An 18,977-nucleotide genomic window follows, 5' to 3' on the forward strand; every position below is an offset into this window, starting at 1 on the left:
TGCAAATGTGTTAGATTAAACAGTCCAGAGTTTTTCTGTCTGACAGAGGTGAGGTATTATAAAGTCTAAGGAAAGATTTCCTGTAGCGGTTCTTTTGACAGCAAAGCTGAATCAGTCTATTGGAGAAGGATGGTCCGGGTTATCCATGATGGATAACAGTTTGTTCATAGTCCTCCTCTCCACCACAGCTTCAAACGCATCCATCTTGCAGCCTATCTTGCCTATCTCCTCTGTTGAGGGATGGTTTCTCTATTTTATGGCTTCCCTCACTCCTCTTTCAAACCATCTATCTTCCCTGTCCAGAATATGTACGTCTGTGTCTGCAAAGGAGTGGCCCTCCTCCTGCCCTGAGGAGCTGGCTCTCCATGCATTTGTTTGGTGGTTGCTTAGTTCCTCCAATGTACATGTCGGCACATTCCTCGCTGCACTGGACTGCAAGTACTCAGTAGCTTTTCTGCGTGTGTGGTGTGCGGTCTTTGGGGCGAAGCAGTCTCAATGTGTTACTGCAGTGGTTCCCAAATGTTCGTATTGATCGGATAGGGTCATCCCTACTTTTACCAACTTCTCATCTTTAATGTCTTCTATACACCCTGGCCAAGTTTCAGGTGGATTTGAGCAGCCCCCTCGGATGAATTCTTTAGAGTAGTCATCACAACATATGTCGTCTCAAGGCCCTTTACATAGTGAGGTCGAGACCTCAGAATATTATATATATTATAGGTTCTTTATTTGTGTCGTTTGCCTCAGCCCAAAGTTTGACTTTTTTGGGTTTGATAAATATGGGCCCTGTGTTGGGTGAGCAGGGAGAGGCGGACTGCTGTTATGTGCAATAGTTTGAGCAGCGCAAATTGGATTCCATTCACCTCCATTGAACTGAGGCAGAGGCAGGAATCTCTGACACTGAAGAGCAGTAAAATGTAGATAAGACACATTCCCTCTGCGAACTTCAGCTGATATTCTTAGTAATGTTGTAGAAATGTCACAAAGCGTCTATTATTTTTGTTTAAATACCCTTCACAGTGTCCATTTTTGTTTAAGAGTTGCTTTAATCATTTTAAGTGTAAAGTGTGAACGCACATGGGGCAAATCCCCATTTACATAATGTTGGAATAAAATCCCTTCAAGCTTTTTTTGTCTCTCCATTTTCAGGATCTGAAGCTTTCAATAGAAATATGCAGGGTCTACAGTCTGTATCATTCCCTTCACCACTACAAGTATCACACCTTCCTGCATTGTAAGAAAGAGGTAAGGATGGCTTCATCAAGGCTGGAACGTTTGGTAGTTTTTTGAAGTTAATGCATTGCTCCAAATAAAAAAATTACCAACATGGTAAATAAATGTACGCAAATAAATAAAACAATTATCAGCAGATGAACGAGCTACTGAACATGTAGGTGTGGCGGTGGCCACTTCTACCCCAATTGTACTTAAGCCTTCACTTTAATGACCATACCACCACATAAAAAGTGTTGCTTATGTAGAGCATTCAATTGTGGAAAAAACACCGTAATGCATTGCACTAGTGCCATTTTGCGTACTGTCCTTTCTCCAGACGGACAGCATTGAGCAGGCAGCGGAGGACCCTGGCCAAGAGGAGGTGGTGCAGCAGTGCATGGCTAACCAGGGCTGGCTGGAGAGTCTCTTTAACTCCTTCATGGAGCTGCTGAACCTCAGCACCAAGGCCTGAAGGAGGACCCCAGATTCACAAATCTGACGGGGGCATCCAGAGTTTGGGAAACAAACCAATCCCAGAAGGTTCCAGCAAGAACAGGAGGGGCTTGAGTGTTTTAAGTGTCTGTTTTATTATGGAAGATGGGAGGTCGTGAACAATGTGAATATGATGGATTTTTCTCAATAGTCAAAGAAAGGGACCACAAGTTTATTTGGTCAGCACTACAGAAGAGATTTTTGTCAAGACCAACAGACCACACACACACACACACACACACACACACACACACACACACACACACACACGATGTATGTATTGATAACTTATGGTTTGTATGATTTATACAAGGACAATTTTTTTAAATGACTATCCTAAGATAGGATTGTTTGCTGTTATTTTTAAAAAAGAAATGCTTTAAAGGGCACACATAAAATGGCACACCTGCATTTCTTTTTCTTCTAAAAGAACAACAGAGATAAACTAGAGCTAAGTGAGACGGACTATGTGATAGTCTCTTGTTTCTACTTGCCTCAGTGAAAAAGTAATTGAGACTGAGGTAATGTATATACATCTGTGATTGTATGTCTGTTCTTCAAAAGACAATGAGAGAGATTCCATGCCTGTAAAGATGAGGAGCAACAAAATAAAGCACTACTTTCTCAACGTAAGTGCGGGGTCAAATGATCCAAAAGTGTAAATGTCAGTGTTAAATGTGAGTCATTTTTATCTGTTTGTTGTTTATTGATATGCTTATTATTTGACCTCCCTGAGGATATTCTTACAGAGCAATTTTGTTGTTTTGATGTGTAGATATTGTACAGTTACTTCATTCTCTAGTTCCCTGTTGCTCTTCTGTACATGCAATTCCTGTATTTGACATTATGAAATAAAACTGTCAAATGACAAATGTGATGATAAACAACCTCGTGCTAAAGTCATTTCATTTAAGTATGAGAATGCATGAGCAAGAGGATGTGAGCTGATACAGAGACACTGTACAAAAGACCCAAAGCAAGCAGGTTAATCCTTATCCTTTCAGTTTCTGGTAATATCAGTAATGTCATGAGTGTAGGGGAGAGTAAAAAAGGATAAGTCAAAAACAATGTCAAAACGAAGAGCTGGTGTCTCCGGGGTGGTGCGTGGTGGTCTCAGGCCTCCTCCTAGATAGATAGATAGTTACTTTATTTAGTTTCTGGTAGTCTCTGGGGTGGTGCGTGGTGATTTGGGAGAAGAACCAGCCCAGAGTTGGCAGCCATCTTAAATCCTTGTGAGCCAAGCTGAATAGGTGGGCCACATCTCCTGACAACCCTGAGCCCTGGCTCCGCCTGCAGGCACTCTGGAACACAGTGAAAACCACACACATCCGCACCTGGATGGTGTTTGCGGCACTGTGAGAATCGCTTTCTTTGATTTCTCCAGTGCTTTCAACACCATCCAGCCACTGCTACTGGGTGACAAGCTGCGGTTGATGGGTGTCGACCCGTCCACTGTCTCCTGGATCACTAACTACCTGACAGGCAGGCCACAGTTTGTACGACTGGGCAGTGTTCTGTCTGACATGGTGGTGAGTGGTACAGGAGCTCCACTGGGGACTGTGCTGTCTCCTTTCCTGTACACCATATACACTACTGACTTTAAGTACAACTCTGAGTTGTGCCACTTGCAGAAGTTTTCTGATGACTCTGCAGTAGTTTTGTGTATAAGTGATGGACAGGATGGAGAGTACAGATCACTGGTGGACAGGTTTGAGGAGTGGGAGGGAGCAAATCACCTGCTGCTGAATGTAGACAAGAGCAGAGAGATGGTGATCGACTTCAGGAGGAAGAGAACAGCTTCACAGCCCCGTTTCATTCTGGGGGAGAAGTTCACACAAAACCCAAGGTTCAGCAGCGTTTTTTTACCAGCATATTCTCCTTTCCTGAACCCCATTGAGGAGTTTTTTTCGACATGGCGGTGGAAGGTCTATGACAGGGACCCCTACATCCGTGTTCACCTCCTCCAGGCCATGGAGGAGGCCTGTTTGGATGTAACTGTTGAGGCTTGCCAGGGGTGAATCAGGCATTCAAGGGTTTTCCCCCGCTGCCTGGCTAGGGCTAAAATGGCTTTGCCATTGTGTTTTCTGATTTGCAGTTGTGTTTTTTGATTTGCCATCTTGTTTTTTGACTTCCATCTTGTTTTTTGATTTGCCGTTGTGTTTTCTGTTTTGCGGTGATGTGATTTTTGATTTGCCTTTGGGTTTTTTGATTTGCACAAAGTTAGTGACATGTATTTTACTGTAAATACATGGAGGGCAGAGAGAAAGAGTCAGAGAGTGAGATGTGCTCAGTGCAGTCTAGGCCTATTGCAGCATAACTAAGAGATGGTTCAGGACTCACCTGAGCAGCTCTAACTATAAACTTTCTCAAAAAGGAAAGTTTTAAGGTCTAACTTTAAATGTAGAGAGTGTTTCTGCGTCCCGAACACAAACTAGGAGCTGGTTCCAGAGGAGAGAAGCCTGGTGGCTGAAGGCTCTGTCTCCCATTCTACTCTTACAGACTCTAGGAAACACGAGTAGTCCGGCTACCAGCCGGATCTGGCTCCAGGTCTCTCTCACAAGAAAGACATCCTGTAATTAGACAACTTGGAGGGTGATGATGACACTTTGGACATCCTCATATCAGACAACGAAGAGTAAGATCAATTTTCATCGCACATCCGGCTGCAAAGCCCGGTTCTTTCACTGCTGTCATGGATGTTCACAGGAGGAGCACGCCTGTTTCTCCTCTCCCCACGGGCCTGCTTGACTTGTGCAAACATGCAGCAGAAAAGCTGGACCTCCCCTGGCCTGCATTCATACCGGAGACTTCCACATCCCATTACAATGGAAAAGGTTGTCCCTGGCTAAGAGCATGTCAAAGAGATTTCTACCCGTCTTCCCAAAGCTGTGAATTGAGGTGGTTAGTCTGTGGAAAGACCACCTGTATAGGAGCACTGTGAAGAAATAGAGAGCCTGGGTCTCTTCCCAATGCCAGTAGAACCACTGGTGACGATAAACCTGCATCTGCCCATAGTGTCATCTGACACTAAAGGGCAGCGTCAGGCAGACACTGCCCTTTAAGTCCAATTGGTTTCGGTCAGCCCTGACCAGGAACAAAAACGGCAGCACTTTTGGCCAGAGCTCTTGATGTCCTCTCGCTTCTCACCACACACTAAGCAGAGATAGGTGAGGAGTACAAGAAGACACAGTACTCACCTGCACTGGAGGAAATACTGGTCATCTCCGACTTATGTCTCCATGTCCAGCGCTGCACAGTCCAGGCCTTGGGATGCTGTGGCTCAGCCTCGCTAACCTGTCCAGTAAAGAAAATGTTGATATCCTCAACATGCCTCTTGTCTCAGAAGGTATTTTTGCTTTGCTCCATGCAGCATTGGAGTGAGGCCAAGTAGAAGGAGGATGAGGCGCTCGAGCTCTGTCTGGGCCCAGGTTCCCCCTACACATGCGCAGCAGAAACCTTCACACAGGTGGCCGCAGATCAAAATCCTGAAGCAGCCAAAACCTCCACCAGCTCTGTCCCCCTCCCCCAGGCAGGACACCAGACTCGGCTGGCCCAGGAAAACTCGATTCAGCCAGTCTCAACTGTCAGACTTCAGACTTGGAAAAAGAAGGGAGCAGCTTAAGAGCTGTCTTCTTTGCCAGTGTCGCTGCCAGTCATGTGGGTTTTGGGGGGTTGGCAGATCTGCCGAAGTATTGAGTTGTCAGGAGGTTTCAATAGTGGGGTAGCAAAAGTGTCCTCGCTTGTGAATTCCATGTCCAATAATGACGGATGTGCTTTGTCCTTTCTTTACTTCTTCCACAATCGTAATGCTCCTGTTGTCCTGCAGAGGGCAACGCCATGCCTGGGTGTGCATTTCCCAGCTTAGAAAAGAAAGAGATTGCAGTTGGTCTTCATGGCCACCAACGGGACATTTTCCAAACAGATGAAGAAGTACTCAGACCCGCTGTGTCCAACTTTTTTCGGCCACATCGAAATTTAATGCCGCACTAAGTTTTCATGGGTTTCCGACCTGTCCAGACCCGAGAAGACGATGGCCAGTAAACATACGTCAGGATCATTTCTCCGTCACCTCTCACACGAAGGTCTGCAGTGGACACTTCGTTACAAATCAGCTAACGAAACAGTGCCATAGTTGAATCGGACCGGACACAGTTGATCAGTACTGAGTAGAATCCCAGAAATGGTTTTCCAAGTAGCCCATTAGTTAAGGAGTTGGAAGTACATCATTTGGTCGTTGTTTAACCCCACTGGGTTGAACTGGTTTTAAATTGTGTGTGTGGTGTGCTCTGGTGGAGTGTGTAGGACGCCTGCGATGTATGTATTCCCCTCTTTGAGGGCTTTGCTTTCGGGTTCAACCTATGCTGTGCTCAGCGTGGACCGAGATCCACCTTTTGCAGTTGTACCCGTTTGGAGAGACGTCCCGGGGCAGCTCAAAGAGGTCACCTCAGTACAGCCAATAGCACTGGTGAGAAATGTATGTTGTTTGTCATAAATGTGCATGCAATTAATGTGAAAATGGTCTTTACAGAGGGAACAAATAGACTAATAAGAGATACATGTGAATGTGCATGTGTGTGTGTTCTCCTAAGGAATGTAAACTGAAGCTGATCTCAGTTTTCTTTTTAACCCAGTAACGTCCAGTCTGGGATTTCAGATGAGTGGGAAAAAATATGATAAGTTTATGGAAAAATTATGAAAGTAAAGAACTTAAGAAAAAGTACTAATGCAGTGAATAAAAAATAAATAAAAACAAAAAACAACCACGCAGATACTAGTGAAGTTTATACAAGTGTTGGAAAAGAAACAGATGATAATAAAAAGATAAGGATGATTAATTGATTTGGTCACTGTGACAAATATATTAATGTAATGCATATGACTATTGATATAGAAGCTGAAGGCAGCATAAAACCATCTCTCTGCAACTGGGTGTGGGACTTCTTGACAAACAGGCCACCATCTGTTAAGATCCATGGCGTCTCATCTTCCACCATCACTCTCACCACCGGTTCCCCACAGGGATGTGTCCTGAGACCCCTGCTGTACACTCTCCTCACATCCCATTGCCCTGCGTGGTACCCGAGCAATTGGTTGGACGGGCAGGAGGTGGAAGGACTTGTGGACTGCCTTCCTTGGAGGACATATATGTCCGCAGGTGCTGAAGCAGAGCACCGTGTGTCATGGAGGATCCCACCCACCCAGGCACACAAACTGTTCACCTCCCAGTACTCATCATTCAATTGAAGTTGTCAGGCACAGGATGCACAGCACCGTCAAGTAGAGGGTCTACTGTATGAGGGTGTGAGTTACCTGAGTGCAGTGTGCTGCAGAGAAGGTCCAGTCAGTCTTACTTCATGTCAGCGACAAATTGAGCAGATGCAGACGAGAGACCAAAAAATGGTGCTTTAGGATCATTATTAGGATCATTAGGAGTGATTATGTACATGTACTGTAGCTGTGAAAGAGAACATCACAGAGACAGAGAGGGACCCAAAGTTTCTGGAACAAAGAGACGACAAAGTGGGGACATGTGAGACAGGCTGGGCTTCAGAGGCTGTGGGCCGGAGGAGGAGCAAGGGGGACGGGCAACAGCACACACATCTGGAAACAATTGAGGAGCGAGGGGGGGAGTGAGACCGAGGGGCTAGGGGGGAAGAGTCCTGTTAACAAAAGGGAACAAAACGAAGGGTGAACGTCCATGAAGCCAGGTTCAGAATCGAGGATGGAGACAACTGGGAGAAGGCAGGCGGACACAGTCTACCAGTGACGAATAATACAAGAGGAAGAGAAAAGCCTGGCTGTCTCAGGGACCAACCCCAAGGAGATCTGAAAACCACACAATCCCAGGGGGTGAAGGAGGCTGGAGTTCTGAAGAGGAACGTGGCAGAGACAAGATCTTAAAAAAAACTGAAACTAAGGTAAACGGTTGCTGTTGCAACTACACCGACACCGAATCTCCACTTTGATGACGTGCTATGTTCAAAACTCAGCTCGCATACATTCAAAACGAGCAATAGTTTCCCCATGAACGCCATCTGCGTATCTCATTACATACAAGGCTATCAAAAAGTCTAGTTCTCGTGCTTTTTATGCATTTTTCGAAACAAAAAAAGACAGGGCATTAAAAGGGTAAAGGATTTTCCTGGTGAGAGAAGGGGCAGCAAATACTAAAATGTAACGTTAATGTTTGAAAAGTTGCTGAATATGATAAATATGAAATATGATATAAAGGACTGTGGAGCCTTGGCAGTGGCAGTCGCTCCATACATTATTTCTTTTCTTTCTCTCAGAATGCTCTCCCTCATTTACAATCATACATGAGGGCAACTTTGACATCAGAGTTTGTTTAATCACAACTTTATTGTAATATCAGCTTTGGTTTCATTACACTTCAGCAGTGATTTTTTTAAATACTTGAATCCTTGAATCTAATCTTATTACATTGGGAAGGTGGGGGTGTGTTAAGGCATGTTTCTATGTTCTTTGCTCTTTAAAAAAGAGGGTCACATCCACTCAGTTTGATGACTAGTTCTCTTTGTATCATCTTCACTGGAAACAGGAAGTCAGTACTTTTTTCCTCAGCAATTCCTTTTCCTTTCTGCTCCCATACACAATGATGACCCTTCACAACTTCTTTTGAATCTTCATGGTTTTGTAAGGTGAACCTTACTTAAACGAGTAAGTGGAATGTGTGATTGTTTGGTCAACTCAAATGGCAAATAACATTTTGCTCTTGATTTTCAAAGACACTTTTTTCTCAGTTTGCACGAATACTTGCTAAACGAATTAATCAATTGTCAGCCTCAACGGCTGAAAAAGACTTTCTTTGAAGTGTCACGGGAAATTCTATGTAAAAATTACGAAAAACTGAAGAGAAAGTAGTGTTTCATTAATCACTGTGGTAACGTGGTGATGTTACTTGTCATGTCCACTAACTATTCATGTACGAGTAGATCGTAGGAACATGTACTTACATCTGAAGGACGACACACAAAACTATTCCACTTGTATTACTACTATCGAGTCGGTACCACATCCATGATGTAGTTCATTCTTAGGTGTTACTGCCTTCATATGAAATGTCCATGCTTCCAAAATGTACTCGATGGTCTTATGACTAATAACCTCATTAGATTTTGATTGAACTGATCATTGTTCTTGATCTGAATTATTTCTTCCATCAGAATTATACTTTGCTGGTAAAAAGATGTGTGCTCTGAGCGCCACAGGTTTGCTGTAGGTCATGGGAAATGCCTTCAGCGGTATAATAAGGTTTACTGAGGAGGGAAGGGAGCTTCCTTCCTGTCAGCAGTTTGACTTCCTGTTTGGGGTCAGTAGTTGGTGTGAGGCCACACAGTCCAGAGACGAATCAGACTTCCACTGTGAAAATGTACACACGGTGTATTGACAGTATAAGGATTTTTAAAAGTCTGCCTGACATCCACACACTTCTTCCCGTGCTAAAAGACATTGTCAAGTTTCTTCAGCCGTGCTCTGTCAGTAGCCTGTTGATCAATTTCCACCAGAGTGTCTCATTTTGGGGCCAGAGGTAAACACAGACGTGAGGCCCTCCACATCCTTTGTCCTCCACTATTTCGGTCTTTAGTAAGACCCACTCGTAACGGCTTCTCTCCGAGCCTGACCCTCTCTTCACCATCACTGACACAGCATGTCCAGACGTCTGGGAGGAAAAAGAACAAAACAAAACATATACAAATAATATATATATTATATTCAATTCAGTTCAGTTCAATGTATCAGCATAGTGCCAATTTACAACATATATTATCTCAAGGCACTTTACATAGTGAGGTCGTGACCTCACAATATGACAGAGCAAACCCAACAGTTCCCACAATGAGCAGCACTTGATGACTGTATATATAGAATAGGGCTGCAACTAACGATTATTTTCATAATCGATTAATCTGTAGATTATTTTCTCGATTAATTGATTAGTTGTTTGGTCCATTAAATGTCATCAAATTGCGAAAAGAATTAAGATTATGTTTCCCAAACTCCAAGATTATGTTTTGTTTTGTCCCCACACCAAAGATATTTAGTTTACTGTCATAGAGGAGCAAAGAAACCAGAAAATATTCACATTTAAGAAGCTGAAATCAGAGAATTTATACTTTTTTTTCCCTCATAAAAACGACTTGATTGATTATCAAAATAGTTGAAAACGAATCAATTAACTGATTAACTGTTGCAGCTCTGGTGGAGAATAAAAACTCCCATTTAACAGGAAGAACTTTCTAGCAGAACCACTCATTTGGGTGAATCATCTGCCTGGACCGGTTGGGGTGAGGGAGAGAAATGGGGGAGAGAGGAGAGGTCTGTACTCTCTGCTGTGCATCATCTCAGGACTGGCTAAATTATCGATTTTAAAAACGAGGAAGACCCGCCTGAGGGGCTCAGGGGTCAGAGGACGTGGTGACGGGGCTGCAGGCTGGTTCTCGCCTTTTCTTTTGTTTTCTTTCTTTTTCTTCTTTTACATTGATTTATGTTGTAATTATTGATAACAACGAACCTTGTGTTTTGTTAAAATAAATCTCTATCTCTCGGTCACTGCAGATGGCCTCACACAACCGAGTCCGGTTCCGCTGGATCCGAACTTTCTTCCTGTTAAAAGAGAGGGGTTTTGTTTCTCCACAGTCGCCAAGTGCTGCTCATTGTGGGAACTGTTGGGTTTCTCTGTGATGTCCTGAGGTCTCGACCTCACCGTGCCTCTCAAGTGCCTTGAGATAATGTATGTTGTGATTTGGCGCTATCTATATATGTTTTTGATCTTCTGTTTCCCTCTTTCTTTTGCAGAATGTCTGTGTCTCAGAGGTGTTTGAGCTGTGTCAAATATTTGATGTTTGTGTTTAACCTCATCTTCTGGGTTAGTATTTTTGCAAGTCAACCCCACATTATTATTGTCATATGTGCTTATTCGGATAACATTCCTAAAAACGTAACACAATTTTAGATGTTCTCCCATATGGGAATTCATATCTTTTTCTAATACGATGTTGCATTTTGACACTGGTTTAACTCTATCCCCCCTGGAAAGCTAGGAGGATGCGGCTTGTTTGGAGTTGGAGTCTGGCTGTCCTTCACACAGGCAGAGTTTTCCTCTCTGCCCCTGTCCTTTCCATCCCTCTCAGCGGCCAATCTGCTGCTGGTCGCTGGTGGCATTACCATGGTCACTGGCTTCCTGGGTTGTCTTGGAGCGCTCAAGGAGCAGCGCTGCCTGCTGTTCATGGTGAGATGTCTACATGACAGCTTTCAGTTTTCTCCCCTTTTCTGGTAAAATCCCTGGGGTATTTCATGGATTTATACTGTTGGCGATTGAATATTAAGCAAAGAGTAGAGAGATGGTAGGGAATGAGGAAACAGAGATGAGGAATAATCTCATCTCATCAGCAAAGGTCAGACAAAGGTTTTCTAATCTGAGTGAAAACAAAAATCAACATAGTTTTTTCAGTCCTGCTCTTCTCTGTTCTGCAGTTCTTTGGGATCCTTCTGCTCCTGGTCCTGACAGAGATGACCCTAGTGTTGGTTATACACATGTTCCATGACAAGGTGAGCTCATTGTCTAAAAAGGTTTTACTAACACATGTTCCAGCGCAATGTAGACAGCAAAAATTCTCAAGCCCTGCTATTAGTAAGAGTCATATAGTTTAAGCAATGACATAAATAAGATTAAGATATGAGATCAATGAATGATTGAGACAGTGGTTAATGTCAAAATTAGAAAAGAACTTTCAAATTGGAATTCAGCATCACATTACATTCAGGAATGACCCACTAATAGATTTGACAAATGTTTGGTTTGTTATAAGTGCGGTGCATCAAAAATGAAAAGCACTGCAGGGGTGATGCATACCCGGCATGCACGCTATACCCCAATCAGGTAATGCTTACCTTTTTATATCCAACTAAGGCCTTACCATCAGAGCCGGCCCTAGGCTTTATGGGGCCCTGAGCAGAATTTGATTTGGGGCCCCCCACCCACAGCCACCCTACTGCTGTCAATGCTTGACCATTCGCACACCTTCTGTAAACCTAACACACCCATTATCAATTGAATTATTTGTAGCTGTGTTGCTTACATTATACCAATGTCAGCCTTTATGCTTCTATTGTTTTTAATCTTAAAAGTAGCCAACTCACTGGTCGAGTGTTAAATTTGCACTTATATTCAAAGTGATACAGTACTGAGTGGAATCTAGTGGCCAGGGGGCCCTAACCAGCCGTTTAGTTCGCTTATGCCTTTGGCCGGCCCTGCTTACCATAATGACATCATAATGATGTCATTTAGACCAAATGATGATGAATAATTGGTTAAATAAGCTAAAGATCGTGTCATTTTGTGACGTCATAGTGATGTCATAAAATTACATAATTCCTAACATAGTATCATAAATAACTTTTTTCGTCCTATAGGATGCAAAGATACCTGGATAAATGTGCCTTTGAACCATGCCTGACATCATTTTCTGACTTAATTTAGACATGAAATATAGTCCATGTACCATTTGCGTTCCATGTACCAGTTTGGATTAGGCTGCAGTCTCCGCAACGAATCACGGATGGACGATTAATTGTGTCTTTCCACCCTGCTCTCTGTCTTAGCTGGATTCCAAAGCACAAGGTGAATTAAAGGAAGGAATGAAGATTTATAAATCAGATCCTGGACTAAAAACATCCTGGGACAACGTCCAGAAAATGGTGAGCACTCTAAGCAAACATTGCATGGCTTCTGTAAATGTACGTTTATATGAAGACAACAAAATGGCAATGAACTCTCAGATGTCGTCATCAAATCTTTATGACAAAGAAATGTAATTAAGGCTTGATATTTGGCAGTTTAATCATAAACTTAATTATGAATAAATATAAATAAAAAACCCAAACCCAACAACCAAATATATAAAACTTCCTTTAAGTATAAATGTACATCAATTCTGCAATGTTTATTCTGCAAAATAAACGTTTTCATATTTTCACATATCAGCAAACATAATTGCCCATACTGATATGTCTGTGAAAGGCTCATATTGGAAATATACTGTATGTCCACAAGAGTTGATCACATTTTTAAATTCACAGTTTCTTATCAACCTTGTGAGATTACTAGACAAGTCTCAAACAAACTGGATTTTCCGCTGCACCTTGTTCAAAACGGGCCTGTTTTGTCTCCCATTGAAATGTCTCTGACGATTGTTAGAACATCACCCTATTGAACATGTCTATGGCGTCAGATGACCACCTTTCATATGACAGCGTTGCCTATAGTTGAGCTAGTCCCTCAGTCGACTTTGATGGCCCGTTTTGTCAACCGGTACAATGTGTGGAGGTGTTAATTCTGTTGATGTGCTGTTGTTGTCAAAACTCAGTGGTAGACATGTTGCGAGGCAGGTTTCTCGTCAACGCTCAATGGGATGAATCAGAGCTGTGTAATGAGAGTCGCGACAACGGAAGTCCAAAATGTTTGCACGTCACGTGACTCATGGTGACTTCAGACAGTTCCCGGAAGTTCCCAGGAGCAAATTCAATTTGAATCCATTATTCAGATATAAACTTCAGATTTTTGATAATTAGTAGTTAATAAATGTAGCGATTTACAATAAAGCAGACCGACATGCCTATGTAGTTAGTCAATACGAGTTTTTAAAGTAAAATCCTTTTTTTCCTAAATGCTTTAATGCATATGTTGATTTGATTCAGATGTGCAAGCAGTTTTTTGTAGTCCATCTTCAGAAATTTGTAGTTTCACCACAGGCGACGCACGTCAATAACATCCGCCGTCGCGTGATGACGTAGTTTAGTGAAAGTCGAGTCGGATTCTCCAAACAGCGCTGTCGGCTTTTCCTAAGTCCTATCAGTCCTCCTTTACACCTTTCCTCATGACGTTTTCCACCGAGGTGAAGGAATAGTAGATAGGAAAGACAATTCGACCTCACCCACTGTCTCCTTACCGTACAAGCACCTGACTTATCGAGTACTGCCACCTGGTGGAGATTCAGATACATTCTACATTTCAACCTCTCTCCTACGACAAGTAAACTTTTAAATTCTAATACAGAACAGTAAAAAAAAAAGCATTGGAAAAGCACCTTGAGTCAGTATACCATCAGTCAGTGGCTGTGACTACCACACTATAGTGACTGTCGGGAGTATGAAAAAGTGATGTCAGTGTGTACCTCTTACCCAAACAACCAGTTTTCCCTCTTACTGGTCAATGGTGTACGTACGTTATGTAAAGAAATGGTAATGTTAAAGCATCCCTGCAACCTCGGGTCACTAAACACACACCAGACAACAGCTGCTCACCAGTAACAGTCAACTCAAAGCTACAGTGTGTAATATTTAGAAGAACGTATTCACAGAAATTCAATATATTGTCCATAACTGTGTGTTCATATATGTATAATCACCTGCAACAAAGAACCAATGTTTTTTCTTTAACTTTGAATAAGTTCAATATAGTTACGTGAGGTGGACCCGACCTCTGTGTAAGCGGCCATGTTTGCTACGCCGTGTTGTGCTGCGTTCCGGTTCCACTGCGACTCGGGTGCACCACCCCGACATCCGGGGTCCGAGTTCCGCGGTAATATGGAACGCAACATTAGGTTTCAGAAAACGGTCCAGAATATGTCGCATTCGCGGCGAATTTCCAGCGCTGCTGGAAACCGGAAATGTAATTAGCGGCGCTCCACCATAAAGTGTCCCCTGCCGGGTCCTCAGTTGGTTGCGGTTTGCAACTTTACTACCAGATGTGGCTAGAAAAGTACAAGAATCACACACTGGGGCTTTAAATTACACACGCGCTTGTCATTCATTCTCTCCTGGCTGCTTCCTCTGGTTGACAGCTTCTTTCTGAAGGCAGCTTCTCCACACAGGCCTTTTAACCAGGGGAGCGAAGCGTCAAACTGAAGTCAGCTGTGTGCGAATCCCTCCCCGCTCGTGAGCCGCCTCCAGCCTCGCGCGTGCTGATGATCTCCTCTTTTGTATCCTCCTGTCTCTTCACAGTTCAAATGCTGCGGAGTGACAAACAAAACGGACTGGTATGATGTGCTGAACGGCACGCTGCCCTCGTCGTGCTGCTCTGTTGGGATGGACCAGTGTGTTGACGGATGGAGTGAGGTTGGTTTATTGCTCCGGCTGCAATCTTTTTGTTTTTCTGCTACTTGACATTCGGACTTTGCCACCACGGCTTTTGAGGATATCTCCAGGATGCTGTAAATCTTTCAAAGTCATGGCCATTTTTTTTTGTCCTCGACTCTTTCTTGAGATCTTGGGTCAGTGCAACAGGGAAATAGTGGTACTGATAGGGCAAGGAACGCTGGCAGTCAGGCGATTAGAGAGGCTAAAGCATGTTTTCTGGAGGTAAAGCAGCTGAACTGCTGCTTATAATCTGTGATAGCACTACAGTGAGAACAGCTAGGGGAATCATTTTACCCTTCAATGTTTGACTGTCCTCCATTTTGTCTTCCACATGAGTTTAGCTTCCCTGACAGCTCATCACTGCTGAACTCTTCTGGAATTAACTTGAGCACAATGTTCTTTTTGCTTGACATGCAGTATATCCTACCAAAATTGTAATGATTAACTGGAGTTGTGTTCCCTTACGGTATTCTGTGAACATTATCATGCAGATGTTTGTGCTTGCCAGTCACAGCTGGATGGGAGCCGTAAGTCGTAGAGACAACCTCAGTGGGTCGACCCATCATCCTGCACTTCATCTGTTCTCATATTTTTATTATTAGTATTCTGGCATACTTCTTCTTCTCTGTGTGAGCTTCCTCACTCCCTGCCCCTGTTCCCTCATGTTCTCTCTGTCTCTGTTTGACCCGACAGCCGTGCTATCAGAAGGCCAGGCAGTGGCTTCTCACCAACATCCCCTCAGTCCTGGTGTTTGGAGTCTGTATTGGCGTCGTGCAGGTACTTCTCACTCGCTTATATTCTATTTTAACAGTTTTCTACATGTGGACGTAGTCAGTTGAGAACCTTTTATTTCGGCTTGTAGTGTTTGTTTCCCCATCTGGCTCATAACACCTCAGACACAGCGGATGATCACGTGACCTGTGGTGTAAAGCATTATGGGTAGCCTATGAGACAAATAAATTGCTATATCAATGCAGTCCATTGTGTCCTGAGTGCAGTTACATCCTGATGACAGAAGGGATGTGTCCTCCTCAGTATTTTTAGTTTAGAGTTTCAGTTCAATTTCTTGACATAAGAGGAGCGGTATCCGCTGACCTTCAACGTACAAGATCCAGATGGGAGAAGTTCTGAGCTGAGAAACATTTTTCATGCCTGTGTGCTCCCTGTGTGCTTCACAGCCAGTGATTCCCGGATCATACAGGGCTGGTGGAGGTTGTATGGGTTGAGTGCAGCCGAAGGGGAAGCCTGCAGACACAACGCAGGGATTTAAGAGCCCATCTAGTCCCCCGCATTTTGTAAATGTACATGTAAATGTCATAGTTGTCGTTTGCAGATAATTCTCCAAAAAAAGTCACTGGTGACCAAATACAATGCAGTATCAGACTTTGCAGTAAAGACAGAAGTTGTAGTTTAAATAGCATAGAAACAATGTTATCAAAAACTTTCAGGCCATTTTCAATAAAAAATGTATATTATAAATATTGGGTTAGTGTAAATCTGCAATTTCGGCTTTTTTGGTAGAAAATATGATGATCAATTTAACCCCAATTTATCTGTATGCATTTTTATTTTTGAAAGAAAGTCTCACTTCACGGAGTGTATCTCCGTGCACAGTAAACCCTGCTTGATGGTGATGTTAGGGAGTGCAGTCTCACACTGATTTTAGTAATTGTATTTCGTTACACCAAAACTCTCTGATCCCCAATTGTGTGGGTAAATGACTATACGTGTTCTTCTCTCATCAGATCTTGGCCCTGGTGTTCTCCATGCTGATGTACTGTCAAATTCTTTGTGCAGAGAAGAACCTGGACTGACTGCAGACCAGCTGTTCACTGGCCTGTGGCGGAAAGGCTTATTTCGCAAATTCTCCAGGTGCTCAATTTCGGGTTCCAAACACTCTGTAGGATTCCCCCCAAAAAAAACCAGCAGTGACAGACCGAGGGAAGAGGATATGAATATGAATATATCATGCTGAGGTTTTTATTCTATCTGTTACTACCTTCGAACCAGCAGTTCCATCACCTTGATGCACTGCTCATGCTGAGTCACCTGAGGGGAAGCACAAGGCCCCATCTTCCTCTTTAACAACATGTAACATGACACATATCTGCCTGTCCTTATTTTACATTAATTCTTTGTGTTTATGCTTTTCCACAGATATGAAATAATAGTCTGTGTGTGTGTGTGTGTGTCATGAAACAGTGAGTGGCACATTTAATCATTATTATTTGGATTTCATTAAGGAGCGTGTTAGGTCATATACTAGGATGGTTTTTTTGGGGGGGCCACTCTCAAACTAAACAAAACATACAGAGGAAGAGGCAAAACCCCAAGAAAGAATAGAAAATATTTTTATGTAGCACTAAGTTCACTTTTTCATAATTTCCAGCCTTGTATCTTGTGCACTTTGAGCGTGTCTGCTTCAGTAACTTTTACGCGGCTGTTACTTCCATCTGTTTTATCTAACCATCGTTCTTCATTGTCCTTATTTAACCACATGAGTTCATCCAACCTTCCCTTCTTTCACTGGATGGCTCAAGAGTGAGATACAACATGAGCATTGCATTATAGACGCGTGACAATGTTGTGTGCATGTTGTCGCGCGGCACTGCATAGGGTCGACGCTCCCCGCGGCAGAATGGATCCGTGGACTGATGTCCGAGGCTCTTCTCGTGACAATGAACTCGCTGGTTCCCCACTAGTTGGTCTCAGAAACTAAACCACTCCAGGAAAGAGGGTTGACGGTTCATTGTCGGTCAGCGACCATCGCGAGTTCCGACCATTCTCCCCCCTCTTGGACTTGTCTGTGACCAGCTCCAAACGGACACAACCCACCTGACTCCTGACATTTGGCATCAAATTCAGCTGAAAAGACCAAAAGACAGCAGTGAATTGATTCTACTTGATGAGGACCGTGGCCACAGACTGATGCAGCTCGTTTCTCTGTGCCACGAGCACAATCTGACGACTGTAAAGAAGGATACTGACTGACATGTCAACGCAAGCCCTGCAGTTAAAGGGGCAGTAAGCCATTTTTAATCCAATACAATTTTTGTAAAATTCAGCAAATATTGCCTCACGGCCCACTAGCTGTCGGTTCTGTGTGTGCGCCGAGGAAATACATTTTTTTGGACATAAAAAACCGGAGCAAACTTTCCCTCGACAGACTCAGGGGTCTTTGGCCTCCTGGTTAGTGCGTCGTCTCCCATATCCGAGGCCCGGTCTAAGAAAATCAACAACAAACTTATCTTTCTCCAACATCGCTTACTGCCCCTTTAATTGTAACCCCCCCCCCCCCCCCCCCCCCCTGCAACAGCAATAATCTGTCGGCTACAGTTCTGCGTTTGCTGCGTTTGCTTTGCTGATGATCGGCTGAACTAAATAAACCTGCTCGTTACAACACAGGATGCGGGGCTCAGTCGGTTTGTTTTCACACAATAAAGTAATGGCAAAGTGATTGATCTGATCGTGGATGCACTACAAACACATGTTAGATCAATTCATTGTTTTAGATTGTAAAAAGGTTGATGACTGCTAGCCTCATGCTTAAGGATCCCTGAAGGAATAAAAGAACAATTGTGTCTTTGTAGAAAGAGCAGCTAAATGTCAAACTTGGAATTTTTTTTTTTCAGGATTTGATATGATGCGTGTTCCATGCTTAATATTGCTGATTATTTTTCTCCTTGGACAGGCGGAGAGCAACGTAGACACCACTTGTTATGGGCAAATTCAGGTCTGGCTGATCCAAGGTGATTGTAATGACTGACCATTTATTTTTATTCAGGATGAAACTTCCAAGTTTTAAACCAGAAAAATCTCAAAATACTCCCAGGTAGCCGTGCCCACAGGAGGGAGAGGAGGAGGAGGAGGGTGAGAGAAAGCTCCCAGGATCCTTCACCACCACCTGTTTGTGAAAAACATGCACCGGCACACGCGGCTATGCACGCTCGTGGTGGCACAGCTAAAAGTCTCCTGCGGCCCAAAAAGCGTTTTCCCCGTAGATCACTGTTGTAAAAGACTCGTCTCTAAAACTGTTAACAGGACATCCCCAGCCTGTGACAACATCTTGAATGCCAGGAGACAGACCTGGCTGGTTTAGTTGGGTTAGTTTG

The 18,977-nt window shown here is 43.4% G+C and overlaps 2 protein-coding genes across 2 annotated transcripts in view; both read left to right on the forward strand.

Moving 5' to 3' along the window:
- The window catches only part of prr12b (proline rich 12b), a 33,156-nt gene extending 30,565 nt beyond the window's left edge, over positions 1-2,591 (forward strand). The window contains exons 15-16 of the mRNA XM_047328202.1: positions 1,150-1,245; positions 1,553-2,591. Of these exons, the coding sequence (XP_047184158.1) occupies positions 1,150-1,245; positions 1,553-1,687 (231 nt within the window). The 3' untranslated portion in view covers positions 1,688-2,591. The remainder of the gene's footprint in view (positions 1-1,149; positions 1,246-1,552) is intronic.
- Positions 2,592-7,342: 4,751 nt separating this feature from the next.
- tspan4b (tetraspanin 4b) lies at positions 7,343-18,270 on the forward strand. Its single transcript, XM_035615360.2, has 8 exons — positions 7,343-7,625; positions 10,525-10,594; positions 10,766-10,957; positions 11,203-11,277; positions 12,331-12,426; positions 14,731-14,844; positions 15,559-15,642; positions 16,611-18,270. The coding sequence occupies exons 2-8, from the start codon at positions 10,526-10,528 to the stop codon at positions 16,677-16,679; spliced, it is 699 nt and encodes a 232-aa protein (XP_035471253.1). The 5' UTR covers positions 7,343-7,625; position 10,525; the 3' UTR covers positions 16,680-18,270.
- Positions 18,271-18,977: the final 707 nt, after the last annotated feature.

Source organism: Scophthalmus maximus, chromosome 17 (assembly GCF_022379125.1).
Source record: "Scophthalmus maximus strain ysfricsl-2021 chromosome 17, ASM2237912v1, whole genome shotgun sequence".
NCBI classification, from domain to species: Eukaryota; Metazoa; Chordata; class Actinopteri; order Pleuronectiformes; family Scophthalmidae; genus Scophthalmus; species Scophthalmus maximus.

Excerpts from the sequence above, each read along its gene's own strand:
- tspan4b (XM_035615360.2), top strand. The coding sequence starts at position 10,526 with ATGTCTGTGTCTCAGAGGTGTTTGAGCTGTGTCAAATATTTGATGTTT. Across the intron at positions 10,958-11,202 it reads AGCGCTGCCTGCTGTTCATG|TTCTTTGGGATCCTTCTGCT; the intron begins GTGAGATGTCTA and ends TCTGTTCTGCAG. Across the intron at positions 11,278-12,330 it reads TACACATGTTCCATGACAAG|CTGGATTCCAAAGCACAAGG; the intron begins GTGAGCTCATTG and ends TCTCTGTCTTAG.